A 25370-nucleotide genomic window follows, 5' to 3' on the forward strand; every position below is an offset into this window, starting at 1 on the left:
GGTTAGGAATAATACTTGGTTTAGTCAAGTGCAAATGAATGGAAGCCATTGTAGTGTCTTAAGAAGAATAGCAGCTTAAAACAGTATGTGTGTGTGGGTGTGTGTTGACGTGTCTGTTTATTTGTCAGTCATAACAATCCCTTAATTACAGAGCTAAACGTTGAGCATTATGGACTTCTATAGCCAGCACCACTGGTGCTTCAAAGATACTTATGACAGCTTTTAACCTTTGTAGAGGACCTGTCAGCGGCTCCCAAAGTGTCTGTGTGTGTATCTGTGACTGTGTCTCCATACACATTCCACAGCCTGCAAAGACACAGACCTTCTGCATCATTTAGCTGCAGGTGTGTGTGTGTGTGTGTGTGTGTGTGTGTGTGTGTGTGTGTGTGTGTGTGTGTGTGTGTGTGTGTGTGTGTGTGTGTGTGTGTGTGTGTGTGTGTGTGTGTGTGTGTGTGTGTGTGTGTGCGTGCGTGCATGTGAACTCCCCGGTGGATCTAGCAGGGGCAGAGCTTCTGTACTGCTGCACTCTCCACTCCCCATTTCCCAACTCAGCATGTTGCAAAACCCTGGGATTCAATACACAGCACAAAACTTGCTGGAGTACACCCCCCTACACACACACACACACACACACACACACACACACACACACACGTATAGAATGCACAAGTTCGAAGAAGCAAACAAGACAAGATGTGCACAAGAAAAATTGTTCACATACACACTCACGCTCATACGAGTACACATGCGGCTGTGTGCAGGCCGTCTGCCGGATCAGTAGGAGATAAAGGATGCAGAATAACAGGAAGGACCTTGGGGAGCAGAGCAAGTCATCTGTCTCAAACATGAACAGACTGAGCACACTCCAACATGACAGATGCAGACAGACTCGAGTCCATCTCATCCTAAACCTTTCGGCTGCACTCATAGCCCTTTCCTTTACCCTGCCCTCCACCAGACACACACACACACATTTGATCACACAAAATAAAGGAGGTCTCTGTTTAAAATGTGCATGCATGCTTCTTCGCCAAAACCCACAAGATCTGACAGGTGTGCACCGGGGGAGTGCAGAATTCTGAACATGGTCAATTGGCACAATGAAATAAAGTAACCTGGGAAGGGGGTACTTTATAATACGATAAGCTTCTGCATATAGTACTGAATTTATGAGACGCGAAGGCAGCAGCCAAAATATCCAATATTAATTTCATAACCACACTGACTGTAAAATAAAAACCTGCCACAGCTCTGCTGTTCCCAATATGGAACATTTTTTAGGTATTAGTGTTTTCAGCTTTACCAGCTATTTCAGCCATAATGTATTCTGTTGTGTGGAGAAGTTGCCAGTAGCCCACACAACCCTCCCTAATGACAGAGTAGCTAATTGGCTGTAATGGCTCTTTTCACCGATATCACTGAGCTGAGCAGCAGCCACAGAAAACCTTAGCAATTTTACACAAATCATGTGCAGGGTGGAAAAAAAACAGACTGTTGAAGTGGCCCGCTCACTTTTTTTTTGTTCCCGCTGACCAGCAGCTGCATGTATCTAAAAGCACAGATTCAATGAAAGACAGAGGGGGGAAAATAGAACATTTCAGGTTGCAACTGTTATTTTTCTTTGTTTGTGTAATCATTGCTCCCCCCTCTCCCCATTACATGATTATTTTTAAAAAACTGGCACAGCCCTACTGGGCACACACACATTAGCACCCTTGAATACACAACACTAACAGGTGAACAAACATGCCCTGAGAGCCACACCACACACATACACACACACACACACCACACACACAGTTGCCTGCGAACTCCCCTCGCAGACAGCGCATCATTTGACTAATAGCTGCTGAAATGTTGCGTGTTCAGAGAAATGAGCAGAGAGGGAACTGGGTCAGAGAGAAAAAAAAAGGCACTTCACCTTCCTATTGGTCCGAGCTAAAGGTTAGAAGAGATTCAACACATGCTGAAGCGCGCACACTCGCTCAAACACTGAGAAGCTAAAAGGTTAATATTGTTCATGTGGGAGTTGCTGAGTTATTGTGTGTGTGTGTGTGTGTGTGTGTGTGTGTGTGTGTGTGTGTGTGTGTGTGTGTGTGTGTGTGTGTGTGTGTGTGTGTGTGTGTGTGTGTGTGTGTGTGTGTGTGTGTGTGTGTGTGTGTGTGTGTGTGTGTGTGTCAGGAAAATCCATGATATTAGAAAAAAAAAAAATTTATGGTGTTAGTCCGACAAAAAACTAATTTTTAAAATCTATTTATTCCAACTGAAATTGCACTAAATCAAATTTGTCAAAGTCATACTAACACACCCTGATAATGCGATTGGGAGTCAGGCTCAGTTGGACCAGAGTTGGACTAAAGCTGGCCTGGGAGCTCTGCACATGAGCCACCGAAATAATAGAAGCCAGTTCACGAAAGAATGAGACAACAGCAGCGGGAAAAAAAAAAAAAAAACATGGCAAAATTCAGGACAGGGACATTTATTGGACTGATAAGGAAACCAATTTTATGCTCTATAAGCTTTAAAAAGATTTATGTTATTAAGTCGGTGGATGGAGGGAAGACTCAGCATGTTGCTCGACATGCTAACAACTGGAAACCGCCTAATGTGGAAGGAGCATTTCGCCCCCGTGTGGAGGCAGACACAAATCAATTCCCCTAGTGTATACTTGGACAAGGACAGTCGTCCAGCTGAACACTGTAGTCCCTCCACTTAACTGTGTATGGAAATGTACGGAGTGTCTGTGTGTGTGTGTGTGTGTGTGTGTGTGTGTGTGTGTGTGTGTGTGTGTGTGTGTGTGTGTGTGTGTGTGTGTGTGTGTGTGTGTGTGTGTGAGCGTGTGTGTGCCGGTCACAGTGAGCACACAGAGTTTTACCCTTATTAAAGACAGAGGAGAGCCACACATTAGTGTTTCATTAATCCAATCACATGCCCAGTGTTTATTTTTTACTGCAGAAAACAGCGGGCAAGACGCCAACACTCGAGGACCAACATGTCCATTAATCCACATCAACAATCAGTCAACATGACATCTACTACTCCAGCTCCCCCTCAGTACTTCCCAGTCGAGCCTCTTATGAAGAGCTGCAGTTAAACTGACTGATCACTTCCTGAAGCAACTTCAAATTAAAAACCATTCACCTTAGGAATTTCCATTGGATACACCTCAAGTTGAAATCAATCTAGGAGGTTCCAGACCAAGAAAATGGGTATTTAATCAAATTTCCTATTATGAGGGATAAAAAGCTACTATAAGAGGAACTGTCCTGAAATTACCCCTGAAATAATTGCAAATGTTTCACATAAACTAAAGATGAGTGGGAATCACTGTTTTATGTGGACTTGAATATACACACATATGTGTGTGTATTAGGCTTGATGGTCTGGATAATATAAGTCTGAGCTTTGGACATTATGAATACATTATTGGACATTATGCATAGCAGAGAGCCAACTTAAATTATTCCCAAACGTTTTGGCTTGCCTCCCCTTCAAATGAAGCTCAGTCTACTTTTGACCTCTCTTCTCAAATTATATGAGATATTTTTGTTTCATTTTAAGAGGCATAGTGAGGTCAAATGACCCATTATTAACCTGAAAATAACAGAGAAAAGTAGGGGGGGGGCAACAGTTATGTAAAAGACGTTTATCTCCTCAAATTATCCTCTGAACCTAATCTTTTTCTTGACCACACATTTTGAGTCCCAGTGCGTCAGTTGGAATCAAATATGTAAAGATGCAATTTTATGCACTTATTAAAATTGGAAACAAATTTTGCACCCAATTCATAACTAAACACAGTGCTCTGGATTTCTTTCTGAGTGCAATGAAACTTAAAATTATAGGCTGTCAAAAGAGAAAACAGAGCATAGTGCTCCAATTATCCCATTATTGTTTCCATAAAAAAAATCTTTGTATTAAGCTGAAATCCCAGTAGTTTTCCTCAAAAACAGCCAGTATTATCCATATTAGTGGGTGGTATTTGTGTTGTCAGGTTACACATGTGTAATCATTTGACAGATGCTCACAGAAGATCTCTTGGATGATCTTGTTCCTCAGCGAGAGGCTTATTGACGTTTTCCTCTTTCTTCATTTGTGCTGATAATTACATGAGGTGAATCATGGTTCACTCTCTAAACCCCAGCAGATGATAAAACTGATCCCCTCTGTCCTTTCACTGGCCTCTGTGGTCATCTACAAAGGTGATGTGGGACTCTGAACTCCTCAGAGGAGTCGCCCTGCTCGATCTCAACGTCCACAGGCCACAAATCAGCCTGTGCAGCCTGATAAAAGAAGCACTGGGATGGATCGGAATGCAGTGGGAGATAGTGGTGGCATGTCAAAGGCCATGAGGCTCCGAAAATCAAGACGGACTAAAGAGCTAAACTGTGAACTAACTCCCCACTGAGGGAAACCGGAGCCAAAGCCATAGCACGATGGAAAGCAGAGGCCAAAATATCAGAGAGAGAACTTGCTGCTCGTGCTGGTGCATGTATAAAAAATGTGCTCACATGTACTTGTGTATGTGTGTTTGTGGGTTGTTGAATAAATGTGTTTCGATGTCTTCGTGTGTGTGCGGCTTTTCAGTGTCTGTGTGGAGCTGCTGCACTGTGTCCATTCATCTTCTGTAGAGAGGAGCTTCATTTTCACTGACCTTTTCAAACTGGCCTCCAGAAGAACATTATGACAACTGGGCCAACCCCGTGTTCCTCAGCACAATAACATACATCAAAGATGGGAACCGAAAAAACTAAACTCTTACCGCAGGCTCAGCACTTTCAATCTCAGATAGGCAATGCAAAATAAATCCAATGAGGTACAATGAGCTGCAGGGACGCTGCGTGCGAGAAGAGAGAAGGCTGAGATGGAAAATCGTATTCAGGCTAATGAAACTTTCCTCAGGTCAGAGGAAAACAAAAATATGGAAAGATTTGGGACTACAGCTAACTTATTTTGACATTTGGATTATTTTTTGGAATAACTTATTCATCGTTGCGTCTACAAGATGCCAGAAAACTATGAAAAATTGATAGACGGTGATGTTTCCAAACCTTATGCATCAGTACACATTCTACATATTCAATATACAATGATATTTAACAGAGCAAAGCAGCAAATGTTCACATTTGAGAAGAAGCTGCAATGGCTCCATATTTAAGATTTTTTCTTTGGTAAGTTCCTCGAATGATTACATTTCAGCGCCGCAGAGATTACAGAGCAGACAGGCAGTAAAGACAAAGAGAGAGAGAGCGAGTGAAAGAGAGAGGGAGATGTCAGAGACAGAGTAAGGGACAGTACAGAGACTGTACTTGTTATAGAGGAGAGAGTCGATGTCAGGCCATCTGTTGTCCACAAAAACAAACTCCAGACAGAACAAAGACAAAGATCGAGAGCAAGAGAGAGAGAACAGTGCACAGGTGTGTGTCCGTCTCCATCCATCTGTGTGTGTGTGTGTGTTCACCTAAAACCCTGCAGGGATTTTCTTGTACCTGCTAACGCAGAGGTGACTGAACAAAGCTGACTGCAACAAACACGGGACCCAAGTCAGCGCATCTCTAATAAAACATACACATGATATCTCAGAGACAGCGTCTATATAATATATAATAGATAAAGGATTTTGATGAAGCTGATGTGTAAAGTGCCAGAGTTTCGAACGCAGCCTCTAACCACAGCGAAGGCTTCTCGAGCTCTGAGGCTGGGCTGCAACACAAGAAGCAGGAAGAGAGACACATTTTTCCTCCCTGCCCCTGTTTTTCGCCAAAACCCCAATCAGAGAGCACAGCAGACCACAGAGAAAATGCTGCTGATTACATCCTAATACACACAAAGCCAGCAGCTGACGCACATACACAAACATGCACACACACACACACTGATTACATCCTCTCTGCTGCTCCTCGATCCTCATCCCTGGTATCAGTTACACGGTAAAGCCACGCTGATCGAGGATCAGTGTGTTTTGGTGCAGGGCGGTGAAAAGAGTTTTGGAGCTTAACCTTCAGCCCGAGAGCAGGAGAGAGACCGAGGTTCCGGAGCCCCGTGCCCCCAGTACAAATAAACAGCTACAACATAAAAAAAAAAAAAGAGTCTGGCAGACCAGAAACAATTTCCTGAAGGATCTGTCACTGTGCACGAAGAGAGGAGGCAAGGGGAGGAGGGGTTAGATCTAAGGGGGAGAGAAAATAGGTGGAATGGCAAAGGCAGAGAGAGAGAGCGATTAAGTTGCAGGACAAAAAAGGAGAAGAGGGGGACATAAAGAGCGAGAGGGAAATTGGACTTGTGGGTTTGCAATGGGAGGTAAAATTGTGCCATCGCTGTTGATGAAATCATCAGCTCTCAGTGAGAGGTAGCAGAGCCTGAGCTCAAAAACAACACATATATCTGTGAAGTCCTGAGGTGTCAGTCAGCATCCATCCATCATGGTGCAAGTGCACAAACTCTGACAGTGCACACCTTCAAACCCATGGGACTGCTGACTGAAGCTCCAGTGCCCTCTCTAATGTGCATTACCAGATGCACAATGCACACTGTAATGCAAGCAAATCTTAGCAGAGAGGAGCATGGACGTGCATGAACACATTATGTCTTTTGTGCATCTATTTGCATGCTACTGCAAGCGTATAAGCGTATATATATATTTAAATTTGCGTATGTGGCTTTGTGCTTATTTATGCCTGTGTACACACACACACACACGCATCCTGTGTGTTTGTCTGCTCCTGTTACAGTGTTTGTGAGACTGTGGTCATGCTGGAATGGAACATGGACATTTTGCCACCGAGCTGAATTCACAGAAACGGGCTTGGTCCTGGCCTGGTGTGCAGTATTTAGACTCTGTATTTATGCGTTGGACAACCACAGCAATCTCTATCACCGCCTTGCGATTCATGTTTGTTTGCTTTTGCTCGGCACTGATTCGATTCCATCAAAAAGCTCCTTTTTCTCTCCTGCTCCCCCGAAAACGCTTTCCGCAGAAATGTTCACGCCATCCCCAGTCAGGGTTTCATCAGCCACCCCTCATCGTAGCTGACCAAGCATGCAGTGGTTTCCATAGCGAGGATGCGACATTAAAACTAACAACCTCTATAATTATACATCCATATTTCTCCAATGAGTTTGTGTAAACAAGCCTGGGCTCCAGCTCGGGGAGGCGGACTTCTTGGCAGACCTAAGCCGAGGGTGCCACTGAATGGTTGTTGGAAAACAAAGCCATTTCAGAGTGTGCCTTGGAAAAAAGAGAAACCACTGTTCTTGGGATGGTGGAGAGGGAGAGCAAGCTCCGTCTGACAGACAGAGAGCTGTGATTTGAGCTTAGCTATTGGCCGGAGAAGAAAGACGCTGAGGATATGTGTTGTTGGCAAAGCAGAGGGCAAACAACCTCAGACATCTCAAATGGAAAGAGAAATATGTATTTCTCAAGTGTTTTTGATTATGGGCTGTCATTGTTTTATCCTGTGCTTATGTTTTTTGTTTTTTTTTAATGATACAACACTGTCCGATACAATTTCCCTCACGGACGGTATTCATATTTTTGTGTCCTTCAATTACTTTTCTTCATCACTGTGAACTCTACTCCAAACATGCATCTCCCCAGCAATCTTAGGATGTCTCCTCTCCTTTTGCTTAGAGCTATTTTAGGGTTGCAGAACCACAGAGACATTTTCTGCATAGCACATGGAATGAAAGAAAAACCAAGAAGCTACTTTTAACAATTGAAAATCGCTCACGGAGAAGAAGAAGAAGAAGAAGAAGAAGAAGAAGAAGAAGAAGAAGAAGAAGAAGAAGAAGAAGAAGAAGAAGAAAAAGAAGAGAAAAAAAGTCATTCAGCAAATGAGTTTGCATTAGTTGAGAGGAGAACAAAAACAAAAAATCAACAATGTTGTTGTTTCGCAGAGTTGGCTCTGTGGTCTCCCGCGCTCTGTGTGCTGAGAGGACAAGATATCGGTTAACAAAAGGGACTTGAACACAGACTTGCCACAGCACCTACACTCTCACGCACATAAACAACTTCCAAATGTCGGAAGGACAGAAGTAAAGAAGAACAACGGGATGTTTGGAGGAGTGGGAGCAAGGGATGACATACAAGAAGAGAGAGAGGGAGTGAGTGGCCCTTTGCACGCGGTATAAAATATTCTAATAAGATAAGTGCGGAGCACAGCTGAGGAGGGATGAGTGTCTGCGTTTGGAGATGCACAGAGCGGACTAATTGTGATGAATAAATGAATATATCAGTCTCATCTATCAGCAATGGGTTGAGCTGTAACCAATGGTTACCATTCATTTGTACAGTCACATGAAGAGCCCTCCCTCTCAAGGAAAATCCTCATGTCCCTCCTGCTTCTGCCCTCCCACCCCCACTCTAAACAAACTCCTCTGTAATAAACGAAAGGCAATAACCAGCCACAATAACGCTGTGCCTGCTAACCCTCTCCGAATGAAATATCCAGAGGAGAAGCAGCAGAGGCACCCTGAATAGATTTGCAAAGCAAGCACAAAGTCATATATTACAATGGCACTCTAATAAACACTTGGCTATAGTCACTCACAGAGGGGGGTTAAATCTCCTTATCTTGGACCATGCTGCTTTACTGCTGCTAACCTGTCCTGTTAGCAGGGTTTACCTTGGAAATGAAATCCGTTAAGGCTTCCTGATTAGCTGCTTAAAAGTCAACGGCTTCAAAAACAAATCTAAGCAAAACAGGAACAAAATGATTGATGCCGCAGCACTGACAAAGGTAATGTTTAACTTTAACAGTCAACGCAGGAACCCTGGAATATGGACTAATAAAAAATGATTGCAAGTTCCGAGCATTTATATTCTCTTTTGTGTGTGCATGCATGTGTGTGTGTGTGTGATATAAAACCATTTTGAAAAGGAATAGAAATGTTGGCAACACAATAAATCATTATTTCTGTTTTCGTTAATGCCTGTCCTTTGTTCTACTGATGACAAGCACATGGGGAAGTCCATAATTGATGTCTCTTGCTTGTAATTAAAACATTTCAGTGCGATTTTTACAGATGGAGGTTACCATATGAGAACAGTTGTCATCCCTCAACAACAACGGAAAAAAATCATTTAATTGCAAGTTGGAAGTGCCTGATTTATTAGCATGTCTATAACGTGACAGTCGAAATGCCTTTGTCTTTTTCAAACGTGCCGCTGACAAATGCAACTGCCTTTTTTTTCCCCAGAGTGGCCGTGGTTTTGATTGCAGGCCTTTTATGTTTATGCTAAAACATGACATTTAACACTCTGATCTGATCACTGCTGCTGCTCTGAAATCGAGCCCTCGCTCATATTTACATTGTACAAGCCTTCACTTACATATGTGTGTGTGTGTGTGTGTGTGTGTGTGTGTGTGTGTTTGTGTGTTCTTGAGCTCACTTGCATTATGACCATGAGTACCTGCGTGGGAGTGCCTGTGCACATACGCACATATGTAGGGCAGCAGAGGATCTTGTGATCTGCTGCAGCCGGGCCAGCGATTTCATACTTGACCTTCAACTCTCCCAAAGGCAAATAAGAAGACGCCGAAATATGTGTAGTGTTGGGTGCATATTACCCAGTGAAGGAGGATTCATTTGGGTTGGAGAGGTGATCGGTGTGAAGAGACAAAAAAGTGATCGAGAAGAAGAGCCCACGCTAAAGGGTGTAGGTGTTAGGTCGTAACCTTAATCCTGTCGAGTTTGACTACCACAGAAAGATCTTCCTCCCAGTGTCAAATGTGATTTGCCTAGATACATTCTTGTCTTTTGTTTTTCACAGACTGGGTCAGCACCCAGTGTTTAAACAACTCAGAAGTATAAACAGAGCATTTCCATTACCGATTTGTCCATGAATAATAAAGTGCTTATCGGTCACTGTGTGTTCCCAAACTATAAAGTGATAGAAGTTGCAGTGGATTTGCCTGCTATGTCAAAGAAACTTAGCAGCAAGAGTGAAAACACATTGGCTGGATGCTGCGAGCTGGCATTATATATTTCTCCAAGGCAATCATCTGGAGGTGAGATAGTGTGTGCCCAGCTGCAGCATTATTCTGGTGAGGGAGCAGGCGTGTGTCAGAGTCCACGATGGTACACTGAGATGGAGAGTGACAGCTGTCGGGAAGGATCAGGCTTACCCTGCCCGCTACACAGGAAATCAAGGGAGGGAAGGAGTGCACGGCGACAGGCTGCCTCTGTTTAGTGCCTCATGGCCTCAACCTCATATAGAACAGAGACTCACCGGCGTAGCTAACCACAGCAAACATCTCACCAAGTACCCACAGTGCATTATTTTGACTTGGGGCAAATGGTAGCAAAAATGAAGGGACTTTTTTTGCTTTGTTGGGATGATATAAAGCCTCTCTGTATATACAGTGTGTGTGCATGTGTGGCCATGCGCTTGTCCTCTCTTTCATCTTCTCTTCTCTGTTGCTAATTTTCTCCATGATATATCCTTTGCTTTAAGAGCCTCCTGTCAGAAATCACTTCTCTCCTGATGCTGAGCCCCTTTTCTTCACAAACAGCTCATCCCATATCCTATGTTTGGACAACGCGATGAAATACAACCTGGAAGGTATATATATATATGTATACAGTATGTATGTAAGTGTGTGTGCACAAAGGGGGTGTGTGGGTGTGGGGGGAGAGGGGGGTGGCGGTGATGATGGACAGCGCAGCCTGGTGCTGGGTCTGGGGTTTAGATCAGAGCAGAATGGGTTATCATTACTAACCCCTTGCTGTGTTTCCGTGACCCTTCCCCGTGAGTTTTGACCTATAACCCCCTCCTCCCCATGATTCCTGTCAGAGTCCAGCTAGGACGGTCGAGACCGAGTGGACAGGATCCCCTGCTGTGACACCAAGGCACGGGACACACACATAAACAAATACACACACAGACCATTTGTTGCTTACTTTACCCCACACCCTTTGTTGCTTATTCTACCTCTTGGAAGGAGCAGAAGTAGATGGGGGTGGGGGGTTGGGGATGAGTGACAATCGGAGCCGTGGAGACAAAAAAGGCCTGCCGGAAGATTCAGTGCAGGAATGTTCACTCCCTATGCATCTTCTTCTCGTCTCAAACAGCGTCTGCCACGTTTGACCGTTAATCAGGTCAGATAAGCTGGGTCTTTATAGGCCGAGGAGATTTACACTGCTCTGCTGGCCGGCTGGATCACATCGCCAACAGAGACGGTGGGATAACGCACTCACATCTTCTAGGTGGGGCTAAGCTGGCCTAATGGGCTTCCACACGCGTGCACATACACACACACATACATGGAGTAGGTCAGTATGTTAAAATCAGATTAAAAAAAGGGTGTTAGTCCCACAAAAACTGGACTTTCATAACACATCTAAACATGTATTTAGTATAATTTCAGTCAGACTGAATTTCTTAAAGTTGGACTAACAAACAGATAATACAGCTGGGAATCTAATTACTACTGCATGTTTGGTCGGACTCGCGTTGGCCAAGGCACTCTGGAAATAATAGAAAAAGATGGTACAAGACAACAGCAAGGAAAACCAGGGGAAATCCAGGCCGCTGCATTTATTTTTGAACTCATGAGGACACTGAGTTAATGCTCTGCCAGCTCAAAGAATTGAATATTTTAAAGACTGGTGCGCAACATGCTGACAACTAGCTGTCAACTAAAGCGGAAACCTCTTAATACTAACAACAAGGAAAGCTGTCAAATTAAATGGCATAGTCAGGCTTCAACTGCAGAGCTACAAGATTGACTTGAACTATGAACGGAAACACACTGACTCAGGACTATGCTGGGGAAGTATGTTTAGCATTGGTGCTCTCTGGCCCTTACAAGAAAAACACACACACCCAGCAGCCACACACGGCCATTATCTAAATGATAGATGAAGTGTGTCGTGGTGTATGCACAGGCTGCAGTGGAATAAATAAAGCAAGCTCTTTCTGTTGCAAAGGACAACAGCATTAACATAATACCAAGACAAATACTGCATCCTATTACTGCTGACGCGGGAACGTTACAGTATATGAGCCTAATAATGATCCACCATCAGGCTGGATCCTGCAGCCACGGGCTGCTTCCATCGTGGAGAATTTACAACTGGTTCCAGTTGTGAGTTCACAGTCACAGAAACAATATGCCGTGGGTGTTAAGTGTTACTAACACGCACAACATATAAGACACACATCAGCAAGAATGTTGTTATACGGCGGAGACGCAAGAGTGTGTTATATAAAAGCAAATTCAGCCCAAAGTTAATTTGATGTTTCTGCTTTGGTTTTGGATCATGCCGTAGAAAAGATGCCGGCCCGTGCACACGCAACTGGAGTCGGTTAAAATATTTATGATGTAATCACGAGACAACCCCCTTTAACAGGCGGACAGGAGTTTGAGCAGACGCCGAAATTGCCCCAAGGTGTTTTCTACATACATATGGGTGTAATAATACTCAGAATGTCCATGCGAGATTTTGCTACAGATGAGCCCCCCCCCCCCCGAAAAACTGCTACTTGATAACATCACAAGCTTCATGCTCCCTTGCATTTTTCCTTTGCGGGTCAGCTCACAAATATTGATTGAGCTGCCACAGATCCAGAGGAAAAACATACATGAGATTTTAATTTGGAGTGGACTGTTCCATCACAGGGAGATGATGTGGAGAAACTAAAACTACACTGTGGTTTGTATATGAGACGTGCAACTTAATATCTTCTTCAGAATTATGTGAAGTTAAATCTATGTAAGCATTGCATCCATATCCAGGGGAAAATAAAAAGCATTGAAAGGTGGATTATGCCATTGTATATGTAACAGTATTTTTATTAATAGTGTTACATGGGAGTAAATTGTGACTGATCAGGGGGGGTTTTTTCCCCCACTATATGCCTGCAGCTTCTCCGCTGATTTTTATTTTTTATTTTTTACTCTGCCAGCAGTTCTTAAAGAAAGGCTTGTTGTATTATTATTCAGACATTTCATCTCTGCAATCTCTGATCATTTCATTGATTGAGAGCAGAATCAATTACAGATGCAGCAGAGCTCCCATCTGACAGATCAACCACAACACATGTTGTGATTTTAGAAAAAAGCGTTTCATGTTATTCCAAGAAAATGCAAGACTTTGGTTTTTGGTGCTTTCATGGGATTTGTTGACAGTTAAATAAAAACTCTAAAACATCATCCACTTTATCATTTGCTGAAAACTATACCAGTGGACTTAGCAGAGTTAAGAATGTTGGTATGTAATTAATGGCTTATAATGACAAAAAGCAGATTATGCATCATTTACAATTGCCTAGTTTTGAAAAATGATTGAATGTACATTTTTCCATATATGTAAATACCACATTTACATACACTATATTACATATTTAAATGTTGTCTTGAAAATGTAATTTCCTCTTTATTGTGATATATAGGAATTCCATATGTATGAGTTTTTTGTTGGAAGAAGTAGGTGACTCACTTCAGAGCCATCACTGTGTGTGAGGGAGTTTTGTTCTTAATGTTTAAGCTTTTGAGGTGTTTATTTAACTGACTTAGCTGACTAACGGTGTTATTTTATTCAAATGAGTTACAGTATATGTGGGTATGCTGGCATATGAGCAGATACAAGCCTCAGACTGTCTGCAAACGTATGACATATCTCCTAAATTAGATTGCAGTTTTGGTGAAACTCCTAGCAGGAAAGCCAGATCCTATCTCAGATGACTGCTGAAGACATGATAAATATCATCTTGGGAGGATAGCATAAGCCCGCAGATGGAGTCCACCACTGCAGCTTGAACTCATGTCACAACCTGTCTGTAATGAAATAAGTGGAACATTAAAGATACATTTTCTGCTCTGTTTCTCTTTAAAGTCTTGTGTTTTGTATCTGAGGCGGAAGATTCTTTTGCGAGGAGGACGTCAAACCTCCTCTGATTCTGGTCAGACAAGAATCCAAAAAAAATTATTCCAATTGTTTATTTTTATGATGTTGATTTTAATATCTAAATATGCCAAAAACGAAAAGTCACAGTTAATTGCTTGCTTCAGGTCTGGGCATCAACAAAATGAGGGATGATGACTTTGAAGCGCAAAGGACTTTCAAGTCCCCAGACTTCTTGTCTCCTATTTTTCAGTGAGTCACATTTGACACACATGTATTGACAGTTGAAAACTGGCCGTTTAATATCTCAGTGATGTTCTCAAAGGTTTCAAAATGAATTGTACTGAATGTAATCTTCAGCCTATACAAAGAACCAGAGGGAAAACCAACTGTCCATAGGAAGTTGTGATAAAGGTTTTTCCCATCGTCCTGCAGGGCTTCTGGATGCTTCCCACTCACCCGTCTACAACATGTTGGGTGTTTACGATGGCCACTTCCAATGCTTTCAGCACTGTGGAATGTAAGGCTAACCTCTCCCATTTCATATGGGATGATGTGGTCCCGTCTATCCTAACAGAGGTCATACAGATGTAACCACACGATATCCTGGGGAAAATAAATTAAATAAACAGTTTGGCACCAGCGCTGCAGAGAAGTATTGTTGATGTTATATTCAGACAGATTTGTAGGATGTTTCATCCCCAGAGCCCCACACCACCTGAGGAGAAGACAGCTTCCAGTTCTAAGAGGAAGGTCCTAGTAGAAGATAACTAAGTAGATAAATAAATAAATTAATTAAAACCTAATTTAATTTAAAAATGTGTGCTGGATGCGTATCCTGTGATCACATCAGACCCAGCTCATTTTTGCTTTAAATAGACTGTTTGCAAGCACAAAATGTGGTTTTCAGTGAGTCTTGACTGTGCAGCTGTGTCCACTGTCAGCGGGTTTTTATGTGTCCATACGTGACAAAGAGAAAGAGGGGAAAGAGACAAGAGGGAACCCTAGTGGATCTAAGGTCTAATAAAGTTTTAACCACTCAAAAAAAAGAGATCATGTGATGACGAGTGTTAACATTCTGGTGATTAGTGTAAAAAAAAAACTACCCCCGGTCAAACAACGTCAGCTGAGGAGGTGGTCTCTAATCCGTCCTGAGGATGGATTGTGTTCATGTAGTTGAGGAATGTGGACACATTTGTCCTCAAAGAACCTCCAAATTCAGACCAGGGAGCACGGCAGTGGAAAACCGAGCCCAGATAAGGTCCCAAAAATCCCCCTGTGAACCAAACTCTGCTGAGATTGCTCAAGCTTCTCCGTTACCCCCTGCTGAAGCTGCAACCATCTGTTTCAATGGATCAGGACACGGAGGACGACAATGAAAGTCAAGCCTTGAAGAGCACTCAGAATCCAGTGGAGCCCTAAACTCTGCTGTGGTCCCACTGACACCACTCATGATACTAACTTCAAGGACAGGGAGGACAGAAATTAAAGTCAGGGCCAGGAGAGGAACAAAAAGTGGACCAGACAAACAGACTCTATAGTGTTTGAAGCTTCACCAGCTGCTTTTTGCCCTCCTCTTGAACCTGTAGTTTCTGTTGTTGATCACGCAGATGTATGACAGAGATGACAGAGAAGAAAATAAAATAAAGCTTCCTTTCACTGGATCCTTAAAACACTGTGCAGTTGCACAGAAAATGTAATTATCCTAACATAATTAAAAAAATACATTCCCAATAAATCATAAAGTAAATGTGGTTGTGTGTGTGTGTCGAATTGTTAATTCTCTCCGCTGTTTATGTGTAAACAGTGTTTTGGAATGTGGCAACGCATTAAGTGACTATTAATAAATAAGAAAACGAACCCATAATGCAAAATAACCACTTTCTAAATGCACTTTTAGGCAATGCCTCATTTTAAACTTCTGAGATTTCCAGTCGATAACAATATATTACACATTTAAATAGATGATAATTACAGAGAAAAGCAGAATTAAGTATACATTTAAATCTTGACGACAATAATATTTTTTCATTATTTGTTCATCATTAGAAAAAAGTCGTTTCATAATCAAATTTTGTCCTGCCTCATTGCAAGTTTAAAATGTTTACCTGACCTGCAGTAACTCACAAGTAATACATGTCAAATTCCCTGTCTTTATTTCTTTTTTCCTAAAATACACTGTAATTTTTTTCACAAAGCTTCTATAAAATTACAATAATCTGCTGATTTGAAAATATAATTACCCACTTTCATGAATATTGTAATTATGGAATATTATTATCATTGCTCCTGCTGTATTAAATGTTAATGTTTGGTTAGTTTATTAATAATGACGATTGTGGTGTATTTGACTAATATTTGGCTCTGAAAAAAGAGGTGTAATGAAAAATGTAAACGTACATAAAAGATGATGTGTTTTTCCAAAACGAAATAAAGCATGAAGGCATGAAGTATATGTATTCAGTCTGGGTCCTGCACTGTCGGAGAAACCACCTAATACCACTTCTTTATAAGCAAGGCACGTCCTGTCATAAGCCACTTGTTGCTATGGAAATACAGTTTTACTTGGAAACTCCCAGGTGTGACTGTGTGTAACTGAGTGTGAAGCAGAGATTATTGTTCAAATCTCTGAGTCAGGCCTCTGTGATTAAATGAAGGTTAAAAGCCTGTAAATATGAACAATAAATCATCTTGTCAGACAAACTTACAGGTGATGTAGTAGTTTACGTTCCTCTTGAACTCTAGGCCCATGTAGTTGGGGCTGAACTCCTGGAATTTGATGGTGAACTTGATGTCCTTTTCGGGCTTGTTGCAGTTGACCAGGACATTAGGATCGAGGACTGTACTGCAGCTCTCCGCCTGCTCCCTCTTTACCAGGTACAGCTTGTAGAACTCATATTCTCTAGCCTGGTCTGCTTTGGGACAGATGATGTCCAACTTGTCCCCAATGTCTGGGTAGATCACCAGGCCTTTCCCAACCAGAAACCTGAGGAACAAGGAAAACATGACAGAGCATAAATAGCACATCATAAAAGGAGTCTGGAAAAGCAGGCACATAATTCAACAATAGTTTACACTGTCTAAATACTTTGAGCTTCGGGAGTTATGGGTTTAGATTTGTCTGGAATGGGCTTTTAGTGGAGTGTAGTTAATTTGGCCCCACAAAATGACTACATGTAGCAGCCTGACATTGTTCAGTGTTACTCAACAGTGCGGCACACAAATCCTCTAAAGTTCTGGATGTGAATCAAAGCATACCAAAAGTTTACAAGGGGGCAAACAAGGTGGCCAAACACAAAATGGCTGCCCCAGAAATGGCTGCAGATAGGATTACGTCCGAAGAATGCTGCGGATTGTTTTTTCATATATCTGGAGTTCCACATAAGACCAGTGGCCTCAACTTAATATCGGCACTGCTGCTACTTCAGAGGTGGGCAGGGGTCAGTCAGGAGGTTAAGGCTTCCGGGTTCATCTTCCCTCTGTCCATGTTCATCCATTGGAGGATTAAGATAATCCATGTGGCCTTACTGTACCTCTCCACCTCGCTCTCTGCTGTCAACTCAATCAGATCAGCTTTTGTTCTCTTTTATTCACTAAAGGTGGGGAACAGGAGGAGACCGAACCAGTGTGCGTGTGTAAGCGTGTGTGAAGAGAGGGGGCGGGAGTGCACTGAGTACTCACAGTGTGTTTGGGCAGTGGTGTGTATGTTTATGCAGGTCTGCATGTGTGTGTGTGTGTGTGTGTGTGTGCTAGTCGGTCAGCAAAAGAGGCTGAGGTTGCGGTCTGATGGGGTGTGGGGGGTGGAGTGGTGGGCAGACGGGCTGAATCATTGTTCTGGACTTGTTGAGGCTTAAAATGTCAACATGGTTCAGCTCTGCTGTCCCAGTTAGCCAAGCATTAACCCAGACAGCCGGACTGACCACGGGTGTGTTTATGTGCGTGTGTGTGTGTGTGTGTGTGTGTGTGTGCGTGTGTTTTGGTAGGACACAGTGAGCACAGCAGCAGTGCTATCTGCTAGATCTGCCCATGCCAGCGGATTTAAGCAGGATTTAGCAGCACACGATACATTTGTTGTTCTTTCTGATCCCTCGCATTTTAACAAGACATCAGGGGCAGGGTCCATTTTCTGTCCTTCTCTGTCTCCCCCTTCTCTTTTCTAATCTCACCTTATCTTCAGGCCCTCATTTCATCATCACACACATCATTTTACCACTAAATTACTCACTCTTCAGAGTGGCTAAGGGGACGGGGAGATTGTGATGGCTCCTGAAGAAGAATGATAGGAGGAGGAGGCTCATGATCACCATCCCTTGTTCTCTGATGTAAAATCCTGGCAAGTGGCCATGAGAAGAAAAAAAAACATTGTTTTCAAAGCCCAATTTTCTGAAGAAATACCCCCCATGAAAATAAACATGATTGGATTAGGGCCTTTTCAAAATTCATGTGCATTCTTCATGGACAGGGGCACTATCAAATAAATGGCTCATTTCACAAAAGAGTTAAATGCAAAATAAAATGTGCAAAGCGGTCACAATCCTGTCCACCGCTCCCTCCCTACGCTGCCTTTTTTGTCCGCTGAATATGATGTCATGAAAGCATGTGGCAACAGGGGCTCTGGTGCAAGGCTGGGATGCGGGTGAGACGTTATTCCGCCGCTATTGTCTGACGCTCATGTCGATGAGCCGGGGGCCGAGGGGTGGACGAGGGGAGGGGTTTGCGCTAATTCAAAAGGCTGATAAGAGAAAGAATGTGGGATATCCTTTGTCCTGCCTCTTTCAACAGTTTGCTGCTTTTCAGCAACACTCTACATGTGCTCGTGAGTGAGTGTGAATAAGCATAGCGTACCTGCATGTGTGTGTGTGTGTGCTTGTATTTGCTGCCTCATTAGGACCTTTTCTGGCATAAGCAGTGTCTTTATCAGGACCAGTAGTCCTCATGGAGACCAAAACCTGGTCCTAATGAGGCAGAACCTCGTTTCTGGGGAAACACTTTGTTTAGGCTGTACAAATGAATGGAAGACAATGCAGTGTCCTAAGAAGAATAGGTGCACAAACCTGTGTGTGTGTGTGTGTGCGTGCGTGTGTGTATGCGCGTGCATGCACCATGTCTGGGCACACGTGTGTATGTCTATGAAGACATGGACACAATCAGTCCCTAATTGGATCTACAAGATGCATCAGCGAGGCATAAACAAGTTTCCATGGTAACATTCGGCTTTGTTGCTGACCACCCCCTCTCCTTCCCACCTTCTCGCCATCCCTCCCTCTCTCCCCCCCCCCCCCCCCCGTCTCCATCTCAGCCCCCTCTTTAATTCCAGTCCCCGATCTCATTCCCTCCAGCTTTATCCTTCTCTCTCATTCACCTCTTCAACATTTCCTTCATTCTCTTTTCTCTAACCCCCTCCCCTCCCCCCCATTCTCCCCCCTCACACATCCCACCTCTCCACTCACAGAAGAACACCTAGAGAAAAACAAGTGAGGAATCAGCGGGAAAAGTCCAGACAAACATCACAATTAAACTTCAATTTTTCTTTTAATCAACAAGTTGCTGTTTTCTCCCTTCTGTTCCGGTAAAGCAGGACATTTTGCAGAATAAAAAATTAAATATTGAAGAATCTGCCTCTCAAACTGAATAAATTTGTCTTCCCAGTTTAAGCCACAACAATTTATAGCAATAATTAAAATTTCCAAATATTAATATCTTACTATCCCCAAAGGGGTTTATCACAATCCGGCCCCTGTCATTGATTCAATTTTCAGAGCAGGAATCCTTATTTGGCGCTTAGATAGCTATCCTAAGTGAATTCTCCGCTTCTGTTTCCCAGCCTTTGTTAACTGTCTGCTATAATGAGGCTCTGGCTGCTGTGGAGGTCTGGAAGCGCAATCGCAGATGGGAAAGAAGCAACATAAAAGAAATAGGGCAGCAATTAGTGTTTAGCCCAGTTTAAAAGCCCTCCACTTGGCAAGCTACGGCCCAGCTCCAGTCCAGGATGCGAAACTAAACTGGTGGGCTGGGACTTTGTCTCCCGTTTGTCTCTCTGTTGGCTTAATCAGCACCACTCCGGTGCTACACACAGCCACGCAATGGAGAGGAGGAGGCGAGTGACTGAAGATTATTGTACTTTTGAGGAGGTCGAAAGGGAAAAAGGGGGGAAAGGGGAGGCTGAATTGCATCTTTCATTTATGTCGTCTGGAGACTTTATAAGACCTGTTGATGAAAGAAGTTTGAGTGCACAGAGGAAGAGCCCAAGCAGATACAAACGATGTTTCTGGGAAATGACCCTGAACGTGAGGGACCCTTTATCCCCCTCATGTCAAACGAGGTGGATCTGCCCGAACCAAACAAAATAAAGCGAATCATTTTCAAAACAACCAAATGAGGTTGGTTTTTGTTTCATCTGGATGGCTCCACAGTGTGCTCAATCCTGTAAAGAGCTTACACAAACAGACCTAGGCTACAGCACAGTGGAGAGAGAACAGAAAACAACGAGGCCGAGGAAAAGAGAGGCGAGAGGAGAGCCCCCACCTCCTCTTTCTTTTTACATTCCACTGGTGAATATGAGCACATGATCTCACATATGCTATACACACACCCCCACTACCTCCCCATACACACACACGGATGTGAGAGCACACAAAAGCACTGTGGGGTGCATCCTGGACCTTCCCAGCCCAACTTCCCAGCCACCCCTATTCAAGCGCCTTGCCCTCACCGACTTTCGTATAAAACGCCGCCTACACTAAGGCCCACTCAAAGCCCCTTACAGAGCCTCAAACCAGTTACCAGCCCTTCCCCCCGTGTCCTCCACCCCCGTCCAGTCAACTCAGGCCTCTGCCCCGAGCACTGCACTGGCAGGCAGCCTCAACTGTTCAATGAATGGACCTGAAACACAGGAACTATATGAGAAAAAGAGACAGAGACCGCTTATATTAAGAGAAACCGATGTGTTCCTCCTTATCAGTAGCACGAACATACCACACATATCAATTCAAATTAATTATTGTCATGTACTGTGCGTATACATGAGATGATTGACTTCATCATCAGCCCGGATGAAGGTGCTATTGCTTCCTGCTGTCCTCATTTCTGCAGTCAGACAGTTGATCTTTCTCTCCCTCTCTCTCTCTCTCAGGCCTTTTAAGCACACGAAAAACAAACACACAAATACACACACGCTGCACACATAATCATCACCACAATAGGGATCCTATCCCCTTGCTATCGGTGTGGTAATTATCACACCAGGAAAGTGTTACCTTTCTGATTATCATTTTTTCTTTTACATCATCCACAAAATCAGCGTGGCTGCCTCCCTCCTGTTATTCCAGATGTCACTATTCATACAGCAGCTATATTTACAACCGTTTCAATCAATACTGCGGAGGCTTACAGTTCGGACACATTTTATGGCTTCTTATGAAAAATTACAGTAATTCAGCCATATGACAGGGTTACACTTAAGTCTGGAGTGAACACAAAGCTGTGTTATATAGAGCATTGTAGTTGAGCTCTTGTGTAATGAATATAACTGCGGAGATTTAGAGCTTCACTTGCCTGAGGCTGTCTATGTTTTGTGTAATCACAGGCCACAAACACATCCTGTGCGCATTCAAGTCAATCAATATTAAATAATTGTCCACTAGCAACGACTGCTTCAGCCTTCAGCCTGCTTTCAGATCCATCAAGATAGAGCCACATGCTCACTCTGGGCTCACAATGGAAACATTCAAGCGGCTTCTGAATGGTTTCGCTCTTGATATGTGGTTAAGATCCACTCAGTGCTGTTGACACAGTGCGATCATTTCATACTTGGGGGGGGGGGGGAAGCATGTATCATCAAACTGTCGGTGTGTTTGTAATGCTCCAGAGAAATTTGCCACATCTGTAATACTGTCGGGCCATTTGAACTGTCTGTTATATGAGTAACAGATCTAAGCCCAGTCTGAACAATCTCCCACCAGAGTTTTGAAGTGGTGCCGTGGGAAGGTGAGCTGATCGTAGGTCTTAGCTCGTCCCCGGCAGCTCAACCTGAGCGCTTGTATACATAGCTGGCTTCTGTCAGACAGGGGCAGATGTTCTTAAGGAAGTCCTGACTATAAAGGTGCATACATAAACACACGCCCCAATGTGTACACACACCGATTTCCTCACATGTCAAGCATGGTAAACAAGTTGCCTCAGTGCCCGTGAGGGCCACACACACATGGAGGCACACGAGCAAACACAAGGATCCCGAAATTAAGAAAAACAAGGGCCATCTGGCTGCAGAACTGTTTAGCAAAGCAAAAGGGATTTTGACCCTTATTATAGAAAAGACGGACAAACTCGCCAATGGGTAGTGGTATTGGATAAACTATAAACTCAATCCAAGTTTCATTAAAACCTCAGTAGGACAGACTTGGCAGGAGTGACTTGCTGAAAAGCAGAAAGCGTGGTATTTTCCCTCCAGGCTGTCCCCATTAGAGAGACATAAATGAAGATGTCAGAGGCAAAAAAGACAGACAGAATATCCTGAATTCCACCCTGCAGAGAACTGCTTTTGTACGTGTGAACACAGACACCCATTCCCTCGCTCTCACACAGACACAGACAAACACACACTAGTTTCACTTAGCTCAGTCAACAGCCTGGCATGCACAGCAAATGAGATTGAGCGTGACTCATAACAGTTGCACACAGGCAACACACACACACACACACACACACACACACACACACACAAGTATGGCTGACACACACCTCTCATGTTCACCAAACAGGCTCAGTATGCTTGCCCTCGATCACTGTCACATGAGGGGTTAGCATCGCACTATCAGCGGCCATAATGAGCTAACAAGATGACACCCAGATGGCCTTGCCACAAGGAGGACAGAAGTGGACGTTGTTACGAGACAAGCAGGCTGAAGAGGACTGTTGAGCGAGAGCAGTGTCACAAGTCATTAGGGAGGAGAAAGAGCATAATCTGTTTCTTCTTATGGCCTCTGTGGTTTCTGTCAATGCAGAGCCCATCCCTCTCTAAGAGCAGGGGAGTTAAGCGAGCACGGGTGTATGTGGTTGTGATTGAACGTCATCCACGGTATCACTGACAGCAAGAGAAGGCCCAGACTGTTGCTCTCTTTGTCTCCACTTATTCATCCTGGAGCCCAGAGACTGAGCCCTTCCAGCTGGAGGGCTGTCGGGTAAGGAGAGGAAAGGAGAGAAGATCAGGATAGAGGAGAGAACTTGGGTCAGTTTCATCTTGGGTTTAGCCTCATTCTGGAGTTGATCTGTGGCCCAAACACGCACAAGCCTCTTTCCTCCTCTCCTAGTTCTTTCTCTGGCCATGACACGGCGCACACACACACACACAGAGCCAGCTGCCTTCCATCACCGAGGAGCAGCCACAGATGGGCTCTGCATGCTCCGTAAAGATCTCTCCACAGGCCCAGTCTACAGTTGCTGCCAAACCCGCCTGGCCCGAGCCCACTGTATGTGTGAGTGTGTTTGTGTGACTGTGCATGCACATATATGTGTGCCCATACTACCCTGAGTGGGTGAGTGTTTGTGTGTTAGTGTGCCAGACGCCCAGCGTTGGCGTGCGTGTGTTTCTGTGCAGTGGTCAGGAGGCTGGACAGTCCTGATCAGAGGAATCCCCCCCCGGGACTAAGAGCTGCAGAGCAGAGAGTCAAGATCTGGACCAGGATGCAAGGTTGTAATCAGTGCTGAGCAGAGCAGGAGGCGAGCGAAAGCAGGAGAACCTCCCAGATGAACAATAGCGCCTCTCACACTCACCCGATTGTGTTTCACTCCCACTCAGGGGAGAGAAGAAGAAACTAGAGAGAGAAAGAATCATAACCATTATCAAACCCACGCAGCTTGCCCGTGTTGTTAACCAGCAGCCATTTTCTGCTCCATATCTTCAACCCCACCGATAAGCCCACAGACAGCAGTTCTTAAAAAAAACCACCCGTTTAATGTTGCTTCTCAATAACCATATCGCATTTACTTATAGAAGCACACACTGGCAACCCACGCAACTCTGTATTACACAAAGCTCTATTAGATTTAGATAGGGCCAGTAATTGGCTAAATTCAATTTTTTTACAATTGCCCTTCTGTCTCAGTGTGGTTAAAAATTAGTCCAGGGATCCCAGTTTTATGAGGCAGAGTGAAAAGCTCATTGAGGATAAGAAACGGCCACGGTTTGGAGCTAAAGTTTTATTTAACTCGCGCACACAATGAGTTGACTCTCAGACAACCCGAGGAGGAGAGAAGGAAGAGGTGGGGCGGTTATTTGCCCAGCACAGCAGTATTTTGGCATCAACACATCTGGGAATCAAATCAGTGCAGACATATCCCAAACAAACCTGACACCCATTACTAATGAGGCTTTTCTTGAAGGAATGGTTTGACATTGTGGGGAATATGTTTGCTTTCTTCCCCAGAGTTCCCAAAAATTGATATCACGCTCATATCTGTGAGGCACAAAGGGAGCTAGAGTCAGCAGCAGCTTAGCTCAACATAAACACTGGAAACAGGGGTAAACAGGCTCCACCAGTGGGTAACAGGATCCGCCTGCGAGCTCGGTCTGTAACACTGCAAAGTGTCATTTTAAACAGGTTAACCAAATGAGGCATAATGTATTAATTAGTACATTTAAGGTGCTCCTCTTGTCACCTTTTGGCTGAGCCAAGCTGCCTGTTTCATCTGTTTCCAGTCACTAAGCTAGGCTAAGGGTGGCTTTAGTGAGCAGATGTGAGAGTTATATCAATCTTCTCATCTAACACTTGGCAAGAAAGCAAAATTCATACATTCCCTTGAAATTGTATTTATTTCTCTTTTTTTTTTTATTCTCCCCTTGCCCCTCCCTTCAAAAGAGCGGAGAGATTTGTCTTGACATTTGTGTCTTTCAGAATAAAGAAATAAACTGCTTCCAGTCGGAACACTTTTTCGATCAAAAGGGAGCTGAATCGATATTTTATGGGTCTGTGTGTTCTAAACAGGTGTTAATGTGACACAGCTACAGTGTCTGGAATACTGGAGAGAAACCAAAGGCTTTTTTTTAGGAGAACAAAGGGAAGACATGGTGCTCAGAAAGCAAATCAATCAATCTCTGTCAGAATACGCCTGGCTTTGACAGCACGGCTCTGAACCCAGAAGTAAAAGATAGCACGCAGCAAAGTTCAAAATACTTTCATTGTTCATCTGTCAGCCTGAGAGACAATTGGAAGGGAGAGGGAGGGTAAATACTAACACAATATTTATCTTGCATCCCCTTCCCTCCTGACTCACTCTTTTTTTTAATGTATTCCTGTTATTGTGAAGAGCGCAGGGAGATGGATTGGTAGAGGAGTCCGGTCGGTGATATGTGTCTGCTACAAGCCCAGTGCAGTCGCTCACACATTTTCCCTTGTCTCGAGTCTCGAGCAAAAGCAATAATTCAGTCACCAACAAACAGCGGAGGGGCTTTTTTTGTGGCATTTCAATTGTCGGTGGTTGGTGGATTTTTCGTCTTCATTGTTCTAGAAACTGCTTCCCTGGGA

At 43.8% G+C, this 25370-nt stretch overlaps 1 protein-coding gene across 1 annotated transcript in view; it reads right to left on the reverse strand.

The window, feature by feature from the left end:
• Positions 1-25370, reverse strand: part of efnb1 (ephrin-B1) — a gene marked incomplete at its 5' end in the record, with an annotated part of 54921 nt that overhangs the window by 14969 nt on the left and 14582 nt on the right. Inside the window, one exon of the mRNA XM_083891323.1 lies at positions 16557-16834. Coding sequence (XP_083747449.1) covers positions 16557-16834 — 278 coding nt within the window. The remainder of the gene's footprint in view (positions 1-16556; positions 16835-25370) is intronic.

The sequence above is a fragment of the Microchirus variegatus genome (assembly GCF_963457635.1).
Source record: "Microchirus variegatus genome assembly, chromosome: 6".
NCBI lineage: Eukaryota > Metazoa > Chordata > Actinopteri > Pleuronectiformes > Soleidae > Microchirus > Microchirus variegatus.